The sequence below is a fragment of the Castor canadensis genome, chromosome 17 (assembly GCF_047511655.1).
Source record: "Castor canadensis chromosome 17, mCasCan1.hap1v2, whole genome shotgun sequence".
Taxonomy (NCBI): Eukaryota; Metazoa; Chordata; class Mammalia; order Rodentia; family Castoridae; genus Castor; species Castor canadensis.
In genome coordinates, this window is record NC_133402.1 from 2,635,856 (window position 1) to 2,655,533 (window position 19,678).

A 19,678-nucleotide genomic window follows, 5' to 3' on the forward strand; every position below is an offset into this window, starting at 1 on the left:
CTGGCTTCTCTCTGGGTGCGCACCAGCACCTTCTAGCATGGGCCTCACTGGACCCCCGCTACAGACACTGGCCTGACCCCTTCCTGCGCTGTGTCCTTCGCGCCCCATCCAGCGCCTGACACAGAAGAACGGATTAAAAGGCTGGGCAGCAGCGGAGAACACCCCCTGGGATTCCCAGGTACCCCAAGCTTCCTACGAGCCAGGCGCGGGCCTCTCTGCCCACTGGCCCCTCCCACCACGCTGGGACTCCGCCCCGCGGCCGGCCTGCAGACCCCGCCCCGAGGGAGGAGGGTCGGACGGCTGGGAGGGGCCGGGCGCGCGGTGGGGGCGTGGCGAGGCGGGGGCGTGGCGCGCGGCGGGGGCGTGGCCTCCGCCGGGGTCCGCGCCGGGTGGGGCTGGTGCCTGGAGCGATTCCTCCCCAAGTTCCTCCAGGCCTGTTGGGCTAGGCCGAGAGCCCTTGGGAAGGGTCCTGGCTGTCACTCACGCCGGGGGAGGGGGAGGGGCGACGCCTAGCGACGGGGAGAGGGGAAGGAGCCGGAGGTCTTTGGGGTGGATGGAATCCGAGCTCCCCTCGCTCTCGCGGGCCTTGGCTAGGGCCTGAGCTCCCACATGCGCATCCGTGCACACAAGACCTGGTCTTGGGGCGCCCCCTCCTCTCAGTGCTGCCCCTTGCCCCCTTGGCCATGGCCGTCCTGGACGCGGCCTTGTACCTGAGCCCGCGGGGGCGGCGGGAGGGAGAGAAACAGCTGGCCCCGAGCTGGGACGCGATGCAGGGAAAACTACAGAAACGTGGCCTGTGGGTAAGGGACCAACCTGCAATCCGTACCTGCAGCACCCTGACTTGACAGCCGCGGAGAGGTGGCTGAGAGCACAGCCAGAGAGATCTAGGTTAGCTGTAAAAACGTGGACCTTCCGGGCTTCCGACTCTGGCGTGTCACCTTTCCTGGGAATATGTCAGAAAAGCAGAAACTACCTTGATTCAACAACCAAAAATAGTATCTAGGCAGAAATGTAGGCCCCTGCAGTGAGACCATACTCACACTAACTTTGGGCTGCCTTCATTCTTAAACCCTGGCCTTTTAGTAGTCATCCTGCTGCTGGTCCACAGCTCAAACTTTCACTTATTCATTCATTCGGGGAATAGTTGTTGTACTGAGTGGAGTATGCAAGAGATGCTCTTCTGAGGCATACACATCTGGACAGAGCCAGGCCACCACATGGGGATTCCTCCCGCCCCCCACCTCCTATACAGGGGCTTGAATTCAGGGCCTCCTGCTTGCTAGAACCTGAGCCACGCCCCCAGTCCTTTTGTTTTGGTTTTGTTTGTTCAGATAGTCTCCAGCTTTAGCCTCATGTGGAATTGGCCTGGATCCCCCTCCTCAGTAGCTGGGATTACATATTGGCCCCCAGCTGTGGGCCAACAACCTGGCACAGGGACTCCTTTGGCTTTTATTAGCGTAAGTTACTTTGCAGAAAAAAGAGCTGGAAGAACATTAAAGTCTTTTCAAATTCTTCCTGGTCTTTGAAAATACACAATAGATGAAAATTATTATCTACTAATAGATAAAAGTTCTTGGGAAGTTGCTGGATTGTCTCCTCTCCATTCAGTAAAAGATCCCTCAAAGGAGAGAATTTTAATGTAAATATACATATTTGGGGTACATTTCAATATCTATCTCCTAAAATTATCTTGAAAACACAAACTATTCTTATTACTTTAGATATATTTTGATATATCTTTAAGTTAAATAAGATATCTTTAAGATAAATAAGCCAACAAAACCCCAATTAACTATTTCTGTGTTTTCAGTGATGGGCTTCCAAATGCAAGGCAAGTACTCTACTGCTGAGCTGTACACCCAGCTCACTACTTATTTCCTAAATGTAATTTTTTTTGGGGGGGAGCAGTACTAGGATTTGAGCTCAAGGCTTTGCACTTGTTAGACAGGCACTCCACTACTGGAGCCATGCCCCCAACCCAGAATGTGAAAATTTCCAAGTCTAGTATCAGTCAGTTCAACAAACGCACCATAAAGTACCAACTAATGGGGTCCTTATCTTCGTCCTTATCTTCCCTCTTTTCAGAGATTGTAAATGAAATTTTTACATATTTTCAATTCTCATAGAGTTCCTCCTGTTAGAAAAATTCAGGGCAAAGGGCTAGTTCCAGGAAGAATTTCTATTAAACTGCATTAGTGCTGGGATTAGTGGTACATACCTGCAACCGTGACCCATAGGCTGGCCATTGTGTACACACCTGTAATCCCAACTATTCAGGAGACTGAGGCAGAAAAATTGAGAGTTTGAGGCCAGCCTTGGCAAAATTAATGAGACCCTGTCTCAAAAATGAAATAAAAACAAAAGGACTGAATGCATGGTTCAAGTGGCAGAGCACTGCCCTGGGTGCAATCCCCAGTACTGAAAGAGAGAACAAAAAAACCCAGAACCAAAACATGCCCTAGTGTTTTACTTAGCATTTCCTTACTTTCTGGACTAATAACTGCTCCAGCCTCATCTTGTGCATTTATAGGCAACCATTTTCTAGGGAGCTCTGATTCCTATCATTAGCTGTTTTTTTTTTTAATATATATATATATTTATAAAGCACTAACCAAAATATATTGGGGGGGCAGTACTGGCCTTTGAACTCAATTGATGCTTGCTAGGCAAGCACTGATCTGCTTGAGCCATGCCTCCAGCCTGAAAAATAGGACTGTGTGTGTGTGTGTGTGTGTGTGTGTGTCTGTCTGTGTGTGTGTGTGTCTGTGTGTGTGTGTGTGTGTGTGTGTGTGCTAGGCATGGGACCCAGGGTTTCAAATATGCTAGGTAAGTGTTCTACAACACCAGCACCAAAAAGTAGAATTTTTGAAAAGAGACAAAGTAGAAACAGATGGAAATTTACATTTTTCATGCCAAATGGAGTAATATATATATTTTCATGCCAAATGGAGTTTTATATATATATATATATATATATATATATATATATATATATATATATATATATATATAAGACATTAGCGTGTAAGAAAAACCCCATGACATATTGACATATAGAGGAAGGAGACATCATCGGGCTGGGGAGGGGAGAGGGTTGCAGAGACCTCAGCAAATGAAAGGCTGAGATCACCAGCTGCAAAGACCATTAGGGCAGATGTGGGGACACTCTACCATCTTATGCTGAGCTGGTCAGAATGTTTTATCCCCGGCTGCTTCGTCACCAGGTTTATGTATGAGGGCAGACTGACACTCTACCCAAGGCTGGGGGACACTTTAGGAATCAGATAACAGGTGTCAGCAGCAAAGGGTATTTTGGGATGGTGATAGTGTCTGGTATCCAAAAAATGCACAAACCTCTAAGGAAAGTAATTTCCTGATTTCCACCCGAAAGGGCCAGCCCCAAAGCCAAAGTAACTTTTTAAACTTAGTTCCAACAGTGTGTCCCCTCCATGCTTGTATCGTAAGTGCTCCTCAGCTACCAGATAGAGACAATGTTGTGGTATGGGAGGGTGGAAGTTTGAGGCTTTCTGGTCCTGAAGTTTGCAGCTTGCCTGGTTGAGACTGAAGCTACTACTCTCAACAATCAGAGAGAAAAGACTTGGTGTTGCTGCCTAGGAGGCTTCTCCTGTCCTCCTGAGGCTTGCCCAGGGCAGGGGATGGCTGCTTTGGCTAGTGATGGGCAGGATGCCCTCCCAGCACCAGGGCTGAGATCCAGGAGCCAGACTTGGGCCAGGAGCCTGGGATTAGGTGGACTCCTCCAGGTTGGTGAGGAGAGTTTCCCAATCCTGTGCCCATTCACCACAAAGAAGCAAAGGCTCCAAAATAATAGTTCCAGGTGCTACACAACACAGCCTTCAAGAGCTGAGTGGTGAAGAGAGGCCTTGCTAAGGAAACTGTAGTGTATCCATACAGCAGAATATGTCTTCGTTTAAGCTGGGTGCTGGTGAGGAGGCAGAGATCAGGAGGATTGCGGTTCCAAGCCCTGAGACTCTATCTCAAAAAACTCATCATAAAAAAAGGCTGGAGTGGTTCAGAGTGTAGGCCAGACCCCAGTACTGAAAAAGAAAGAAAGAAAGAAAAAAAAAATGCACACATGAGGTTTTTTTTATTATTATTTTATTGTTGTGCTGGGTGGGAGTACATTGGGCCACTTACAAAAATTCTTACAATATATCATTCTTGAATTCACTCCCTCCACCATTCTCCTTTATCCCCCTCCATGTTATTTTACTTTTTTTTTTGGTGGCACTGGGGCTTGAACTCAGGCCTCATACATGCTAGGCAGGTGCTCTTACAGCTGAGCCACTCTGCCAGCACTTTTTTGTGATGGGTTTTTTCGAGATAGGGTCTCTCAAACTATTTGCCTTGGGCTGACTTCATGGCTTCAAACCTGCGATCCTCCTCAGTAACTAGGATTCCGGGCACCCGGAGTCTGCATTTTTTTTTTCTATTTTATTTTATTCTATTATTTATTTATTTATTTTATTTTATTTGAGAGAGTCTCACTGTATAGCCCAGGCTGGTTGATCTCCTGCCTCAGCCTCCCAATTATTGAGATTACAGGTGTGCACCACTAGCAACCAGCTTCCTTTATACATACACCAAACCATCTCTAAGACACAGTGGGCAACTCAGCATTTTTATTTATTTTAATTAATTAATTAATTATTTAATGTAAACCCAGGGTCTCACACAGTAGGCCATCGCTCCACCACTGAGGTACCCCCCCCCCCAGTCCTACTTTTTTCTGAAACAAAACAGCACCCAATGCTGGTCCTCGAGGCTGCACAGAGCCTCGAACCAGTACCGCTTTATCGAGGTGGGTCCTGTCCCCGAAGGCTCAGCTCTCTCTTCATTAAGACCCCTAGGACCCATGCATCGAGGCTCCTCCAGCGGAGGCCCCTCAAGCGGGCAGCCTCAGTTTCCCCACGGGTGGAGGCCGACTGGAAGACCAGAGCCGACTGGAGCCATCCTCACCCCGAGGCCGGGACAGTGGGATTCAGCGCAAAAGAGCAGCGCAAACCGGAAGTGACAGTAGGGTAGCCGGACAGGAAACGCGGGGACACTAAGACCCGGCCGGCAGGCACCTGGGTGACTCTTTCCCCTCGGGGACGCGGACTGGAGGGCGCTGGCAAGGACAACTAGGCCCTGGAGGGGCGTGGTGAGGAGGAGGGCGGGCCCATCCGGGATACAGCCAATCCACGGCGTCTGCCGTGGTGCGTGGGCGGGGCTGACCTGCGCCGTTACCTGGACGACCGCTCCCCGCGTTGGTGTTCAGCCGGCTGCCAGAGCGCACGGCGAGTCCAGGTGTTCGCGGGATTCCTGGGTCTCCCACCCCTCCGAACGTGTAGTCCTGCGGGCACACTGGCTTCGGGGGAGCCGGTTACGGGGTCGCCTCCGCGTCTCAGGGAGACGCTCCGGGAGTTCTTAGTGATTTTTACATTAGTTCTTTTCAAAATTTACTCCTTTGAATGTCCGCCTGTCGAACGCTTCTACTGGTTTCCTTTTCTTCGTCAGTGTTTAAAATTTGCTTTGCTGTTTGTTATTCTTGTCTTTACTTCTCTCATATTCCTTTATTTTTCCCCTTGGTTGGTCATCTCTTTCCTTCCCAAGGCCACGACTTTGCATTGCCCTCCTCTTCAGCCTGGTGTTGCTGCTTTAGTTAGTACCAGTTTTGTTCCTGCTTGAGATGACTCTTCTTTCTAGTGTTCATTAACAGTTAACTGTTGTCTGACAGTAGATCCTGTTGTGTTTACTAAAGGTGGTCGCTTCTCATTCAAGCTCAGGGTAGCCACCAAGTACTGGAGTTAGTGCTTGTTGACTATTTCCCAAGCCTGATGCTCCTCTAAGCGCCTTCATCCTTAGTCGTTAACGGCTGTGACAGGCTCTGAGGTGAGTACAGCCCTAAAGAGGTAGTCAGGCTGCATTCAGACAGCAATTAAGCTCTACTGGACTTGTATGGAGTTCTTAAAATTTTAAATTTTGTCATAATTTAAAAGCCAGATTTCACATAGAAGTAGAACTTGTGTTTTTTGTTTGTTTGGTGGTACTGGGGTTTGAACTCAGGACCTACACCTTCAGCCACTCCACCAGCCCTTTTTTGTGATGGGTTTTTTCGAGATAGGGTCTCGAGAACTATTTCCCCTGGCTGGCATCAAACCGTGATCATCCTTATCTCTGCCTCCTGAATAGCTAGGATTATAGACATGAGCTACCAGCACCCAGCTTAGAATTCATCTTTTTATTTCCTTGAAAAATACTCAAACTTGGCAATGCTGGACCACCAACTATCCCCTCTAAATAAAGTGTGTTTTTTGGAGGTCCAAAAACTATCCCTTCTAAATAAAGCATGTTTTTTGGAGGTCCCTTTGCTCTCTGTCTCACACCCAAGCCTGGTTCCTGGATGCATCATGTTTTTGATGTCTACTTTACTTATTGCCTCATGTTCACCTGGTGTCCTTCTGATCTCTTTCAGGGGCTGCAATTCCCTCACAGCAACTATGGTAATCCTCTCTCCCAGGTCTGCTCAGATCCTAAAGCCAGCCACAGAAGGGATTCCTGTTATTGTCAAGAAGGGTTAATGTCTGTCACATTGTAGGTACTCAATGATTGCTCTGAACAATTAAATACATGTTCAGTTCTCATTCATGGTAAACCTCTCCTCCCAGCCTGATTTCCTGAAGTGACCTGTTTTGCTGGTCGAGAACTTTTTGCCCAGGAGTCAGGATACACTTGCTGGTTTTTGACTTGGTGCTCTCTTGGGACTGCGTGGAGTAACATGTTTCTCTCCAGGAGTGAATTCCCATTGAAAGTATAGTCGTGTCAATCTTTTCCAGGACTCTCTTTGACTTTGTGTCAGTTTATAGCTCTCTCTGGCTTGACAACATTGACTTTTGTTCAACTTTACTTTCCCCTTCACTGTGAGGATTAAAATACCAGGAAATATTAACCAGAAACAAAGTCCAGGGGTAAATTTTCTTTCTTCAAGTTGACAGTATAATCAAGGCAGATCCCAGGACTTCTAAAACTTGTCTAACTCCAGGAGCAGAGTTCAAACACAAATGCTATGGGGGCCAAATGTGAACTATAGCCACCTGAGAAGCAGGTATGAGAGCAGAGAATATAGGTCCAGAGCTAAATGCTCTAATTTTTTTTGGCAGTACTAGGATTTGAACTCAGAGCCTCATGCTTGCTAGGCAGGCACTCTAGCATTTCAGTTACCCCATCAGCCTTGTGTTGGGTATTTTCGAGACAGGGTCTCAAGAACTATTTGTCTGAGTTAGCCTCAAACCATGATCCTCCTGATGTCTGTCTCTTGAGCATCTGGGATTTCAGACATGATCGGTTCTTGGCTAAATAGTCTAATGTTTTAAAATCAATTTTATGAGAACTCTGCTAATTTGTAAATGTCACAAATTAGGTTTTTAGAGCTGGGAGTATGACTCAAGGGATAGAGTACCTGCCTAACAAGCCTGAGACCATGAGTTCAAACCTAAAATAAATAAGTTGGTTTTTTTGTTTGTTTGTTTTGTTTTGTTTTTTTTAAAAAGGGTTCTGCAATCTGACACAGCACACCTGTGAGCTGGTCAGGACTATTGGTTTTATGGTGTGAAGGGGTGGGTTCTGGAAGACTTGGGTGAGCCAAAGATGGGCTCACATGATGTTGGGCGAACACATAATTATCTCCTGGAAGAGGCTTCATGGAAGCTGACTACAGGGTGGACCCTAATTCTTTCCTGACTCCCCATGCCCTTTCTAGGAGAAATGAGTTCTCACCAGAAAGTGAAACACAATTCTCATTCTTTCTAGTCGGGGCCTTAGTTCTCAGGGTCTAGAGAGTACTGCACCTGAGAGGTGGCATCTGACGTTTCCCAGGGAGGGGGAACAGAGATTAATGTGTGCTACAGTAAAACAAAGGAAAACCAGAGTTGGAGAATGTCACCTGGAGACCAGAGGAGGGTCACCTCTCCCCAGAGGTTAAAACAGCCAATGAAATAACATGTGATTATGTATGGGACAAACTGTACCTCCCCCATTTCTGTAACCTGCTCTAAATGGTATATAAGGAAAGCCCCCTTTGTTCTCAGTGCTCAGCCTTTGGACGTGAGTCTGCTGAGTAGCTGGTGGCTTGCTTAATAAACTTGCTTCCTGAAAGCTTTGGTGCCCTCTCAGTCTCTGTCGGAGCCCTCCTGCAACAGGATGTCTGAGGATCTGGGACCATACAGACAACTGGATCAGGTCTCTTTATCCCTGTATCCTGAGCTGGAGTCATTCTGGAAAGATTGGATGTATTTCACATCTTCCTAAGTGTAGGGCATCAGAGTGGGCAAAAGGGGTTTCTCACTCTATTTCTTAAGTTCACTCTTAGGGAGAGAGAACTCTGTGCCAGTATTGAGGGACCCAGAGGATTCCTTGACCTAGGAAGCCTTAAGGTTTGAAGGGCCTTCAGAAGTGCTGTGTACTGATAAGACTGGTTCTGCCTTCTCCAGCCAGCAAGGTGCTGCTCTTCAAGGATTGCTATAATTCTGTCTTTGAAACATCAATATAAAAATCTTTCCAAAAATGCACCTTCTCAGTTTTCCTTTTTGGTGACCGTTTCTGCTTCTCTTCGTGCATCACAAATATTTTGCTGGGTAAAGTAATCATCATGAGTCAGTGTTGCAGATCTAGGAGCCACCTCCTGGCCAAGAAAAAAGAGCAGGTGCAGCCATGGCTCAGGACCCCAGACCCGGAACCCTCGAAACTGGGAACCCTGTAGGGCTGCAGCTGTGTGGGGAACGGGATCTGGGAGGGACTTCCTGTTGTCCCTAATCCCAGTCTCCACCCGACTCCCCCACCCTCCCAGTGCTGACTGCAGAGATTCCCCTCCCTGGGGAATCTCCCCCGCCACTCCAGGTGCCCCTTCCGTCTCCACCTTGGTGAGAAGGGGATGCTGGGGAGGGCGCCTGAATCCGGAGACCAGCACAGGTGGCCGGGTGGCCCGCTTGTAGGAGGACAGGGTCAGAGGTGGCAGGCTTCAGGCTGGCAGGAGAGAAGGGGGCCTGGAACTGGATTTGGGAAGAAGGACATAGTCTATCGGGATGTAAACAGGATGGACATCTCAAAGCAGGCAATGGCAGCTGCTGGGGGACTGCCAAGCTTTGGCAGGTTGATTTCTGAATCCCAGGCAGAGCTCTAGGTTGGGTCAGGGCACAGAGAGCATGTCCTGGGGCCAGTGAGGCTGGGATTTCTCTGACTGTGACAGGTGGGGCCCCACCAGCACCTGTTTTGGAGGATCTCCACAGAACCTTTTTGCCCAATTCCCACGTATGCCCCGCTTTCTCTGAGCCACTTAATCTGAGATGTGGGGCTCTCCCTTCAGCAACAAAGGGGACAAAACATAATAGCATTCTTTGGAAAGGAAGAACGAAAAATATCACAGAGTGGAACTGGATAGGGTCTGCAGACTTAATGTCTGTAGGGAACAGGGAGCTGAGGGCCAGCAGGAGATTTGGGGAGCACTTTGGAGGTACCGGGAAATGCTGCCTGACTTCTGTCTGTTCTTCCAGGCTAGCAGGAAGGAGAAACAACATACTGGTCTTCCTACGTCTGAAATAAAATGTCTGCAGATGGCGGAAGCAGCCAGGCTGCTGAGAATAAGGAGAGAGCCCAAAAGGTATGACGGGGCCCCATGTGAGGGAGGCAGGAGATGTGCCTTGGAAGGAGTACGGGCAGAGGGGATTTCCAAAGCGGGTGTCTGGACCAAGGGAAGAGCTAGAGTCATTGGGGTATCATGGCCAAAGATTGGAGCACTGAGTTGGAGTATTGGAAAGAAGGAGGCATGATGGGAATTTCCCTCCATCTAGCCGTTATAGTGTTAACTTTTGCTTTGCTCAGTGAATTCCATAGTTGTAGGCACACGATAAAATAGGAGGGCAGCGTCAGGGTCCTCTAGTGAGTTTTTTTCTGAAGAGTGCCCGGAGCACAGAAGGAAGCCTTACTCTACTCCTTTCCCTATTCTACCTGAGACACATCTCACCTGTCTGGGTCTGAGCCCTAGGCCTGCCTGTACCTGCTCTGTGTGTGTGTGTGTGTGTGTGTGTGTGTGTGTAATTACCACCTATAGGGGACCAGGGTGTCTAAGCTTAGGCCTAGAGGGACTCTGAGTTAGTCACAGGCTAGGTGTGTGATCTTGGACCACTCCCCAGCCTATGGGAACCAAGTGGGTTGTATGTAAAATTCAGATCATGTGACTGCCAGGTCTCTGGGAAGCCTGAAGGAGATAATGGGCATGAGAGTCCCCTGTAAGCATCTTACCAGCCCATAGCTAATTATTATTGTGACACATGAAACGAGAACACCCACACTACTAGAACCTGTATCTTCCCACCTGTATTGCCAGCGGTTATAAATAAACATGCACCAGCACTCCTGCCACTGTTTTCGTGCCATAGGAGTTCAAAGAATTGTTACCACTGTGCGGCATCACTTTTACAACACTTGTTACACGAGCCTTGAATGCCCAGCGAACCTTGTATGGTGACATTTTCTGCTGATGTCAGATTCTCTGAATTCCACACAGGTAGACGCATGCTGCTCTGTGCTTATTCAGAATCTTTCGGAGCAGGTAGCTGTCTCTCATTTAACTATGTGCCCCTTATGACCACTTGGGCAGGTGGTGAAGCAGCTGAGTCTCAGAGGCCTGGCACCAAGGCACTCTGGGAATCTTTCCCTTCAAGACTCAAATACAGATGAAGGAGGGGTGAGGGAGGGGTGGGTCCCAGCTCCCAGCAGAAGGCTAGTTGGTCCCTGTGCTCTGGGAAGCCACAAGGACTCACCAGGGGCCTCTCACTGAAGGAAATGTCTTATCTAAAGCTTCTGAGCGCTGTGATTGTGGGCTGTTGTCTTATCTCTGGTCTTGGTGTTAGTTTCCGGTGGCTTCTGTCCCAAGTTACCACTAACTAGGTGGATTCAGACAGCCAGGATTCATTCTCTCACAGTCCTGGAGGCCAGGTATCAGCCAGGCCAGGCTCCCTCTGAGGCTGTCAGGGAGAGTCCTGCCCCCTCTTCTGGCTTCTAGGGCTCCTGATGCTTCTGTCCATCTCCTCTTCCTTCCCTGTCTGGGCCTTCTGTTCTTACAAGGGGCTAAGTCATTCATTTTGAGATTTTTAACTCGATTACCTCTGTAAACACCATTTTTCCAAATAAACTTGCATTCTCAGGTTTAGGGTAGACACAGGTTTGTGGGGGATGCTATTTAACCCACAACACTTGGTTTTCTCATATGTTAAGAAAAAAAAAAGTCCACAGAGCACCTTGTCCACTGCACTGTGCCAAGGCTTGACAAGTTTTTGTCTCTTGTGACTCATCCTTGCTGGAGTAAGCTGGACAGACAGTGAGACAAACCTTCAAGCTGCTTGGGTATATGTTCTGACAGCTGGGGTTTCCCCTGCTCTGCAGCCGCATGCTAATAGGGGCTGTCATTCTTAGGTTCCAGGTCATGGGCATTCTTGTCAAGAATTGCCCTCTGGGCAAGGACAGACAGTGCCCTTGGGAGCCTCTCTGGAATCAACACACATTAAGATGGAGCTGGAAGAACCACACTGTGAGGGGGCACCGCAGGAGGACAGGGCTCCAGGTGCCCAGGGCTGGGTACCCCTAAGTCCTGGCTCTAAGGAGAAAGCTCTCTTCCTGCCTGGTGGAGGTAGGAGAGGGACGTGAATGAGGTGCTTTCCTCGGGAGGCAGTGTAGGGGAGATGGATGCTCATCCTCGGGAGGGTGGACCGTCCTTACGTTGAGAGGGGACCTGGATTCCCACCTGCCCATCTGCCTGACTCTCTGAGGCATCTCTGGCAACCTTGGAGCATTTGACCCTCTTCCAGGGTTGGTTTGGGGGCTGTGTTGAGGCAGCTGGGGGAGCAGCAGAGCCCAGAAGGATGAGCTGGTCACCCTGAGGACTCCTCTCCTCCCACAGCCCTCCCCTCACCTTGCATCCCTATGCTTTCCCGAGAGGGGAGGACGAGAGACCGGCAGATGGCTGCAGCACTCCTCACCGCCTGGTCTCAGGTGAGTATCCCTGCTGGCCTCTTTACCCCTTCTCCTGCCTAACCCTGGGCAGAGGCAGGGCCTTTCCCCAACCCACATAAATGGTGCTCAGGCCTTCCTGCACCTGCTAGCTCTTTGTGTGACACCAGGCTCCACTTGGAGCCAGAACCTGCTGCCTAGGACTCTCAGATTCCTGCTGCTGGAATGGCCACCTGAGTGTCCTTGTCCAGGCTTGGGGTCCATGGTCAGGCCTAGCCAAGGTTGGAGGAAAAGCAGAAGTGGAGAGATAGGTCTCTAATTGTAAATTGTCTCTGGGGTCTGAACTGAGGATGGAAGCAACACGGAGATCCTGAACCTTGGCTATGGTCCCTGGAAACATCACCCCTGTGCCAGGGCCATTCTTGGATGGCCTCTGGCCTGAACATCAAAGCCGGTTTCGGGCCCCATTGGAGACAGCAGTTGGGAAGTCCAGATCTTACCACATGTCTTGACATTGTCATTTTCTTCCACCATGTCCATGGCATGCATATCTATCTATCTAGCCTTCTATCTATCTATCTAGATATATAGATGGCATATATATATATATATATTTTAATATATAAATATATATATATATTTTTTTTAATATATAAATATATATATATATATTTTTTAATATATAAATATATATATATATATTTTTTTTAATATATAAATATATAAATATATATATATATATATTTCCACCCCCCCGATGGCACTGGGGTTTGAACTCAGAGCCTTGTGCTTGCTAGGCAGGCACTCTTACTGCTTTGACCCACTCCACCAGCCCTTTTTTGTGATAGTTTTTTTTCAAGGTAGAATTTTGAGAACTATTTGCTGTGAGCTGGCTTCAAACTGTGATCCTCCTGACCACTGCCTCCTGAGAAGCTAGGATTATAGGTGTGAGCTATTGGTGCCTGGCTCCATGGAATTTCTGAACAGTGAATATTTGATGTTGTTTCAGATGCCAGTAACCTTTGAGGATGTGGCTCTGTACCTCTCTCGGGAAGAATGGGGACGGCTGGACCACACACAGCAGAACTTCTACAGGGACATGCTACAGAAGAGAACTGGGCTGGCCTTGGGTAAGGGCTCTCCTGTGGTGGGGCCCTCAGCTTCCTGGGGTGTCAGGGAAGGTGCTGTCCTCCTTGCTCACCCCTCAACCCTATCCTTCTCCCTTTCCCTGTTCTTGTTCATCTAGGCAGCACTGTGCTGTAGAACCCTGCACAGCGTGGAAATGTTCTGCACAGTGCTAGAATGGTGGCCATGAGCCTGGTGGCTGTTGAGCACTAGAAATTAGAAGAGTGATTGAGTTTTAAATTTTACTTAATATAATCAGCTCAAATTTGAGTTTCAGCGCTTCCTTCTCAAAGATCCAGCTTCATAGGTGTCCACAGAAAGGTTGGTGCTGGGGTTGGTGAGCTGCTTGCCCTGGTAGAAAGTAGCGTCAGTAACGTACCAGGCTCAGCGGACACTGAGATGTCACATCTACCCCCACGACCTGTGGGAGTGGGTGCTCCTCCCAGGGGCTTGGTTCCTGTGTTTTTCTGATGGCAGGTATCTAAGTCCCAGGCTTTTGACTCCTCAGTTTCAGACTAGTCTTGACAGAAGTTGATTGAGGTCTTCATTGTCATTCAGTTGGCCAACACATGGCTATTGCACATGCTAACCCAGGTGGAGTCCCAGGCCTTGGCAATTCTTGACTTGACTTCAGTGGTGGTCCTGAGAACCCCCCATTGAATCACACCATCCTCCCTGGTCACTCCTGTAATTATCTCAGATTTGCTTACTACCCATTGTTAACATTCCCCAGGGTGCAGACCAACAAGTCCAGGCAAATCCTGGGAGATCAGAGGGAACTTAGCAGCCAACCCCATGGCAGACCTCTTGGAGGCCCTAGACTACCTCCCTGGTCCAACAAATTCCTTTCTTCCCACAGGTCATGGAGGCCAAGTCCCCTCTGCTCTCTTATTGACTTGACCAAAATTCTTAGGGCCTCTCACTCCAGGGACTCAGCAAATGAAGGCTTTGGTTCCTGACTTTGTGGTTGTTACATCCTTGGTCTCTTATTCCAGCCCCCAGCCACTGTACCCATCCCCTCACGATGCAAGTGCAGGAGTGGGACAGTCCTTGTTTCTTACTGCTGGATCCACTACTTGGCAGCTGAGATGAGGAAAGGGAGTTGCCACCCTGTCCTACGGGGCTCTGCTCCTCCCACTAGAGTTCTTTAGCTTCAGAGAACGGGGAGCCAGCGCAGCACTAGAAGAGTACAGCCAGCTGCTTCTACCCTCAAATGGCTTTCTGTGTGTGTGTGTGTGTGGTGCTAGGATAGAACCCCAGGAAGCATGCTATGCTTGACCTACACCCTGAGTCTTCCTAAAATAATTTTCTTTTTCTTTTTCATTGTTTTTTTGAGAGAGAGTATCACCATGTAGCCCAGGCTGACATTGAACTTGAGATCCTTCTGCCTCAGCCTCCTAAATGCCGGCATTACAAGTGTTCACCACCATGGCTGGCCATAAAGGGATTTTTTTGAGCGCATTTTATTTTGCCCATGTTTCTGGAGCCTTGCTTTCCCCTCATCAACTCCTGGGAGGAGGGGGGCTGATGTCCATTGTTCTGCCCTGGAAGATCTGTGATGAATACAGCCTCTCTCTCTGGGCAGGGTTTCCCTTCAGCAGATCTTTCTGGGCTCCCCCAGTGCAGGGGAAGGTGGAGGACTCCAGTTCCAGCTGGCAGAAAGGAGCTGGGAAAGAAGAGAGGAGAGGCCCAGGTTCAGGTGAGCTCCTTGGCAGGCGCCCTGGAAGAAGTATTGGTGCAGGCATTCCTGGGTGACCTGGAGGATGTGAGCTTTCTGTCTGCTCTCTGAGGGTGCAGAGTCACCAGATTCTCCTCCCTAGAAGGTGGCTCTCTCCTTGAGAGTTCCCCTAAGCCCCCCTTTCCCTTTCTTGCCTCCCACACCCTGGGAAGACTCCAGAAGCCAACTCTCATTGGAGACCCTCTCTCTTTCTCCAGGGGCTGTGGAGGTGGGAAAAGAGGTGCCAATCCTACCCATGGCACCCTTCGGGGATGTGAAGCCCTTACGAACCAGGGTGGGGTGGACCCTGGGACAGGACCCGCAATGTGATCAGCAGGCCACTAGTGACCACAGCACGGAGCCAGCCAGCGACACCGGGCAGCCAGAAGCAAAACAGACGAAGTCAGCCCTGCCCAGCACAAATACCCCAAGGGCCCCCGAGGGCTCTGTCCCAGAGAAACCCAGCGAGGAGGAGAAGGGCGCCCCGGAGAGTGGCGAGGAGGGCCTGGCCCCTGACGGCGACACGGGCAAGAAAACCTACAAGTGCGAGCAGTGCGGCAAGGGCTTCAGCTGGCACTCGCACCTGGTGACGCACCGGCGCACGCACACTGGGGAGAAGCCCTACGCCTGCACGGACTGTGGCAAGCGCTTCGGCCGCAGCTCGCACCTCATCCAGCACCAGATCATCCACACGGGCGAAAAGCCTTACACTTGCCCCTCGTGCTGGAAGAGTTTCAGCCATCACTCAACGCTGATCCAGCACCAGCGCATCCACACCGGCGAGAAGCCCTATGTGTGCGACCGCTGCGCCAAGCGCTTCACCCGCCGCTCGGACCTTGTCACGCACCAGGGTACCCACACGGGTGCCAAGCCGCACAAGTGCCCCATCTGCAGCAAGTGCTTCACGCAGAGCTCGGCCCTGGTCACCCACCAGCGCACCCACACCGGCGTCAAGCCCTACCCGTGCCCCGAGTGCGGCAAGTGCTTCAGCCAGCGCTCCAACCTCATCGCGCACAACCGCACGCACACGGGCGAGAAGCCCTACCATTGCCTCGACTGCGGGAAAAGCTTCAGCCACAGCTCGCACCTCACCGCCCACCAGCGCACCCACCGCGGCGTGCGGCCGTACTCCTGCCCGCTCTGCGGCAAGAGCTTCAGCCGGCGCTCCAACCTGCACCGGCACGAGAAGATCCACACCACCGGGCCCAAGGCCCTGGCCATGCTGATGCTGGGGGCGGCAGCTGCTGGGGCTCTGGCCGCACCCCCGCCTGCCCCCACCTAGGAAGGAGGGGCGGGAGCACTCTGGGCAGCTGGGATAGTCCTACTGACGTTAGGGCCTCGGAAGGAGCAATGAATGGCCTAGGCCTTGGGAGTGGTGGGGTGGAGGGAAGGGAGCCAGGGAGGTGCCAGGCACTGGGTGGGGCATGGCAGTGTGGGAGGAGTTCGGGCGAGAGGGCACTGGGCACTCTACCCGCCCATTAAAGGCTTTGGAATTGAAGCAATGGTCTGCGACTTCGTCTCGCTTAGCTTTGTCTCACAGATGCAGGCCTGACTCCCAAGTGTGGGGTCTCCTGGATCAACCATGAGCCCTCATTCAAGCATCCCTGAGTCACAGTTCTTGGCTTGGGCACTCTTCAGTCTTGATCCAGGTTGGGGGTCTCCTTTTCGCCAGAGAGCCATTCCAGAACACTGGGAGCATAAGTCTATAAACAAAGGCTTCTGAGTGCAGATAGGTTTCCAAGCCTGACGCCAGCCAGCCATTTCTGAAACTGTGGGCCCCAGTGGAGCTGTCTGCTGCTGCCAACGTGTCTCAAGGGCACTTGCTGCCCACTGGACCCTGGACTTTCCTTTGGGTCCTTTGTTTGGGAGCTGGGAGCAGGGAAGAGCTAACTTGAAAACTCCTGCTCAGTGTTTCCCCTTCCTCATCTCCTGTCTTAGGCTCCCTGGCTGAGTTCTGTGACATTTTCCCATCTACTTCTGCTGGGTGATCCAGTAAGGATTCCTCCCTTGCCAGGAACCGCTTTCCCTCCTGGTTCATTCTGCAGCTGCTGCCACCTCTGCTGCTTCTCACTTCCTTGGTCTTTTGATGTATGGGTTTTGTGTGTGGTGTGTGTGACTGTGGTGGTGGGGATGAAACCCAGGGCCCCATGCATGCTAGGCAAGTGCTCTACCACTAATTTGTAGCTTCAGTATGTCTTTTATAATTTCCACCACCTGCTCCTGTTTGACTCTATTTTAGTCTGAGTCTTCCCCTGGTTTTTAATCTCTGTAGCTTCCACTTTCCATTCTTTTTTTCCTGAGAAGTAAGTTCGGCCTATTATCCCATGCTTGTGGCTCAGCTGCAAACATAACATTCAGCTGTGATACCAACTGACCATAAGAATGTCTGCATCAGGGAGGCCACAGAGACCCCACCTGTTCTGATGAGATCACCAGCCCTGGTTGGTTCCCAGCTCCTATAGGATGCAGCAGCCTGAATAGCTGCCAATTGTTGAGCAGTTGCTCTGCCCAGCATGGGGCCAAGCCTGCATGTAAGTTACCTCTAGTCTTCACAATGACCTAGTGAGTTTTATTATCTCAGCCTTACAGTGAGGAAACCTAGACTAACAGAAATCCGATCATTTGCTCAAAGTCATACAACCACAGAGCTGAAATTGATGTCAGATCCAGGTCTGGTGTTTTAACCCATAAGGAATGTCTCTATTTCATGCACCCCTGTTTACAGCTAATAATCTTATGGTTTTATGAAGCAAGGACTGTTTAAGAGGAGTAAAATAAACACTATCTGGATCTTCAGGGACGCTGGACTCAGCTGGATGTGAGGGTAGCCAGGGGTAGATACAGATGAGATGCTAACTAGTGGAACCCAGGCAGTTCTTCATGGCGTCTGGGAGGTCTCAGTGGGATCTGAGCTAGGGTTGATGGCAGGATTAGTTGAATTAGATGTTTCTTTCTCCAAGAGGCCAGAGAGAAAGCAGATTGCTCCCTTCATCTTGTCCTCATGGCTCCAGGCACTCAGCCAGAAACGGGATTTCTCTTGGCTCAGTCTGAGAGGACTCTCACTTGTAAAGCCCATTGCTCTCAGGGAACTCTTCCTATTGAAAGGCAGGTAGGAAGGCTTGTCAATATGACACTGAAAGTTGTCCTCACTGGTCACCAGGGCTCGACACAGGATGCACTGCAGTTTCTCTGGCTAGGTGGCTGATGCATTGGCAGGTGTCAGGACTTGAGCCAGTCAGAGGGCTGTCAGGTGATGCAGGGAGTCATTTTTACAGACTTCTTTCTGGCCCCCAGGGAGCTCAGAGATCACAGTATCCAAGAGAAACATTTCCCTTTTCACTGCAGGTGCAGAGGGATGAGGGTCCCAAGGTCCTGTGGGTAATACCTGCAGATGGCCTCCCCCGAAACTGTTTGCCTAGAGATCCACCCAGAAACTACCATTCTGGGACAGATCTGGCAAGAGTATGCTACGGTAGAAAGTGACACCTTGAGTAATTGACAAGAGCAAATAAGACTGAAGAGGTAGTTGGAGCTGTGTCGTGGAAGCTCTTTGAATAATGTCATGCTGAAGAGCTAATTTGGCGGGTGATGGGAGACTAAATGGAGAGAGCCGAGGGAAGGGTCTTGGTGTCTGGGTAGAGTGAGGAGACAAGAGTCTTTCGTTCATATCCTATGTCCCACTTTCTCTCTCGGTCACTGCAGAATTCTACCTGACTGGTTTACCGTTCACCTGTGCTGTCAGGAGAAGGGTGCAGGCGAGGGTGGAGGGAAAGGGTTTCCATCTCGGTTTCCCACCTGTCTGCGGCCTGCGTTCAGGCCCAGCTGGCAGTGCTGCCTGCCCGAGACGGGGGCGTCGGTCTCAGGACCGCGCTAGCCTAGTACAGCTCCTCCGAGCTCGTGGGGTGCCGCCCGGCGGTGAGTTCTGGATGCCCTTTGGGGCTCTTCTACAGCCAAGCCTCACCTACACACTACCCTGCAAGGACAGCAATTAGAGTCCCCGCCCTCCGCCGGCCCTCAGCCAATCAACTGTCAGGGGAGGGCTCGCCAACAGAACTGGCCAATCACGGCGGACGTTTGTACTCGCAGTGGCCCTTCCACGCCCCAAACCTCAGGGTTGCCCGGGCAACGGCTGAAGACTCGAGATTTGAACGTTTTCTCTCTTCCGGGCGAAGACCTTGGGGGCTGGAGGCCCGGCTTCGCCGCTGACCCCCAGCCCTTACAGTGGGTCCGCCATGCCTCTGGCTTCCCGAGCACACCACCGAGATGCGGAGCTGCCTGCAATCCTAGAAAGGATGGCGAGAGCCGGATCCTAGCCACTTCCGGCTTCGTGCGGCCACTTCCGGTCCCACTAAGCCGGAGGATCTGCAGCACAGGGATAGCTCTGGTCCCTGCGCTAGAGCTCGCGCGAACCGGGCGCGTCCTGCCTGCGCTCCAGCACCATCCCAGGCCCGGAGTAGTGGCCGACGTGCTGCGGCGGCCAGGCAGCCTGGGCCACGGCCACTGGAGAGAGACCAGGAAGGAGGAGACTATGGGGCATCTTCAGGGGAGCCGCCGAAACAGGCGCGCCGTCAAGGAGCGGGCGTGGCTCTGGGTGGCGCGTGAGGACCTGCAGGTGTTCACAGTAGGGGCTTTGTTACATTCTCTAGATCGGTGATTTTTCAAATACGGGATGAATGACTGCGATCCAGGTCCTTTGCTAAATGTTGAGGGATGAGCGAAGAAAAAGCCAGGCAAGATCCTTGCCCTTGGTTTCTGTTCTAGCCCAGGAGACTTATAAACAGATAAATGACACATATATTGATTACAGGTAGGGACAATGACAAAAAGGAGCTT

General features: G+C 50.7%; 1 protein-coding gene across 7 annotated transcripts in view; it reads left to right on the plus strand.

Annotated features, from left to right (window-relative positions):
* Positions 1-19,678, plus strand: part of Znf213 (zinc finger protein 213) — a 34,520-nt gene continuing 14,842 nt past the window's right edge. The window contains exons 1-9 of one of the 7 annotated variants that reach the window (XM_074059412.1): positions 5,289-5,307; positions 5,762-5,892; positions 6,476-6,594; positions 9,549-9,655; positions 11,470-11,683; positions 11,954-12,045; positions 13,013-13,133; positions 14,714-14,827; positions 15,064-16,343. In XM_074059412.1, the coding sequence (XP_073915513.1) occupies positions 9,599-9,655; positions 11,470-11,683; positions 11,954-12,045; positions 13,013-13,133; positions 14,714-14,827; positions 15,064-16,127 (1,662 nt within the window). In that variant the 5' untranslated portion in view covers positions 5,289-5,307; positions 5,762-5,892; positions 6,476-6,594; positions 9,549-9,598 and the 3' untranslated portion in view covers positions 16,128-16,343. The other 6 variants (XM_074059413.1, XM_074059411.1, XM_020171874.2 and 3 more) reach the window with 6 other exon arrangements.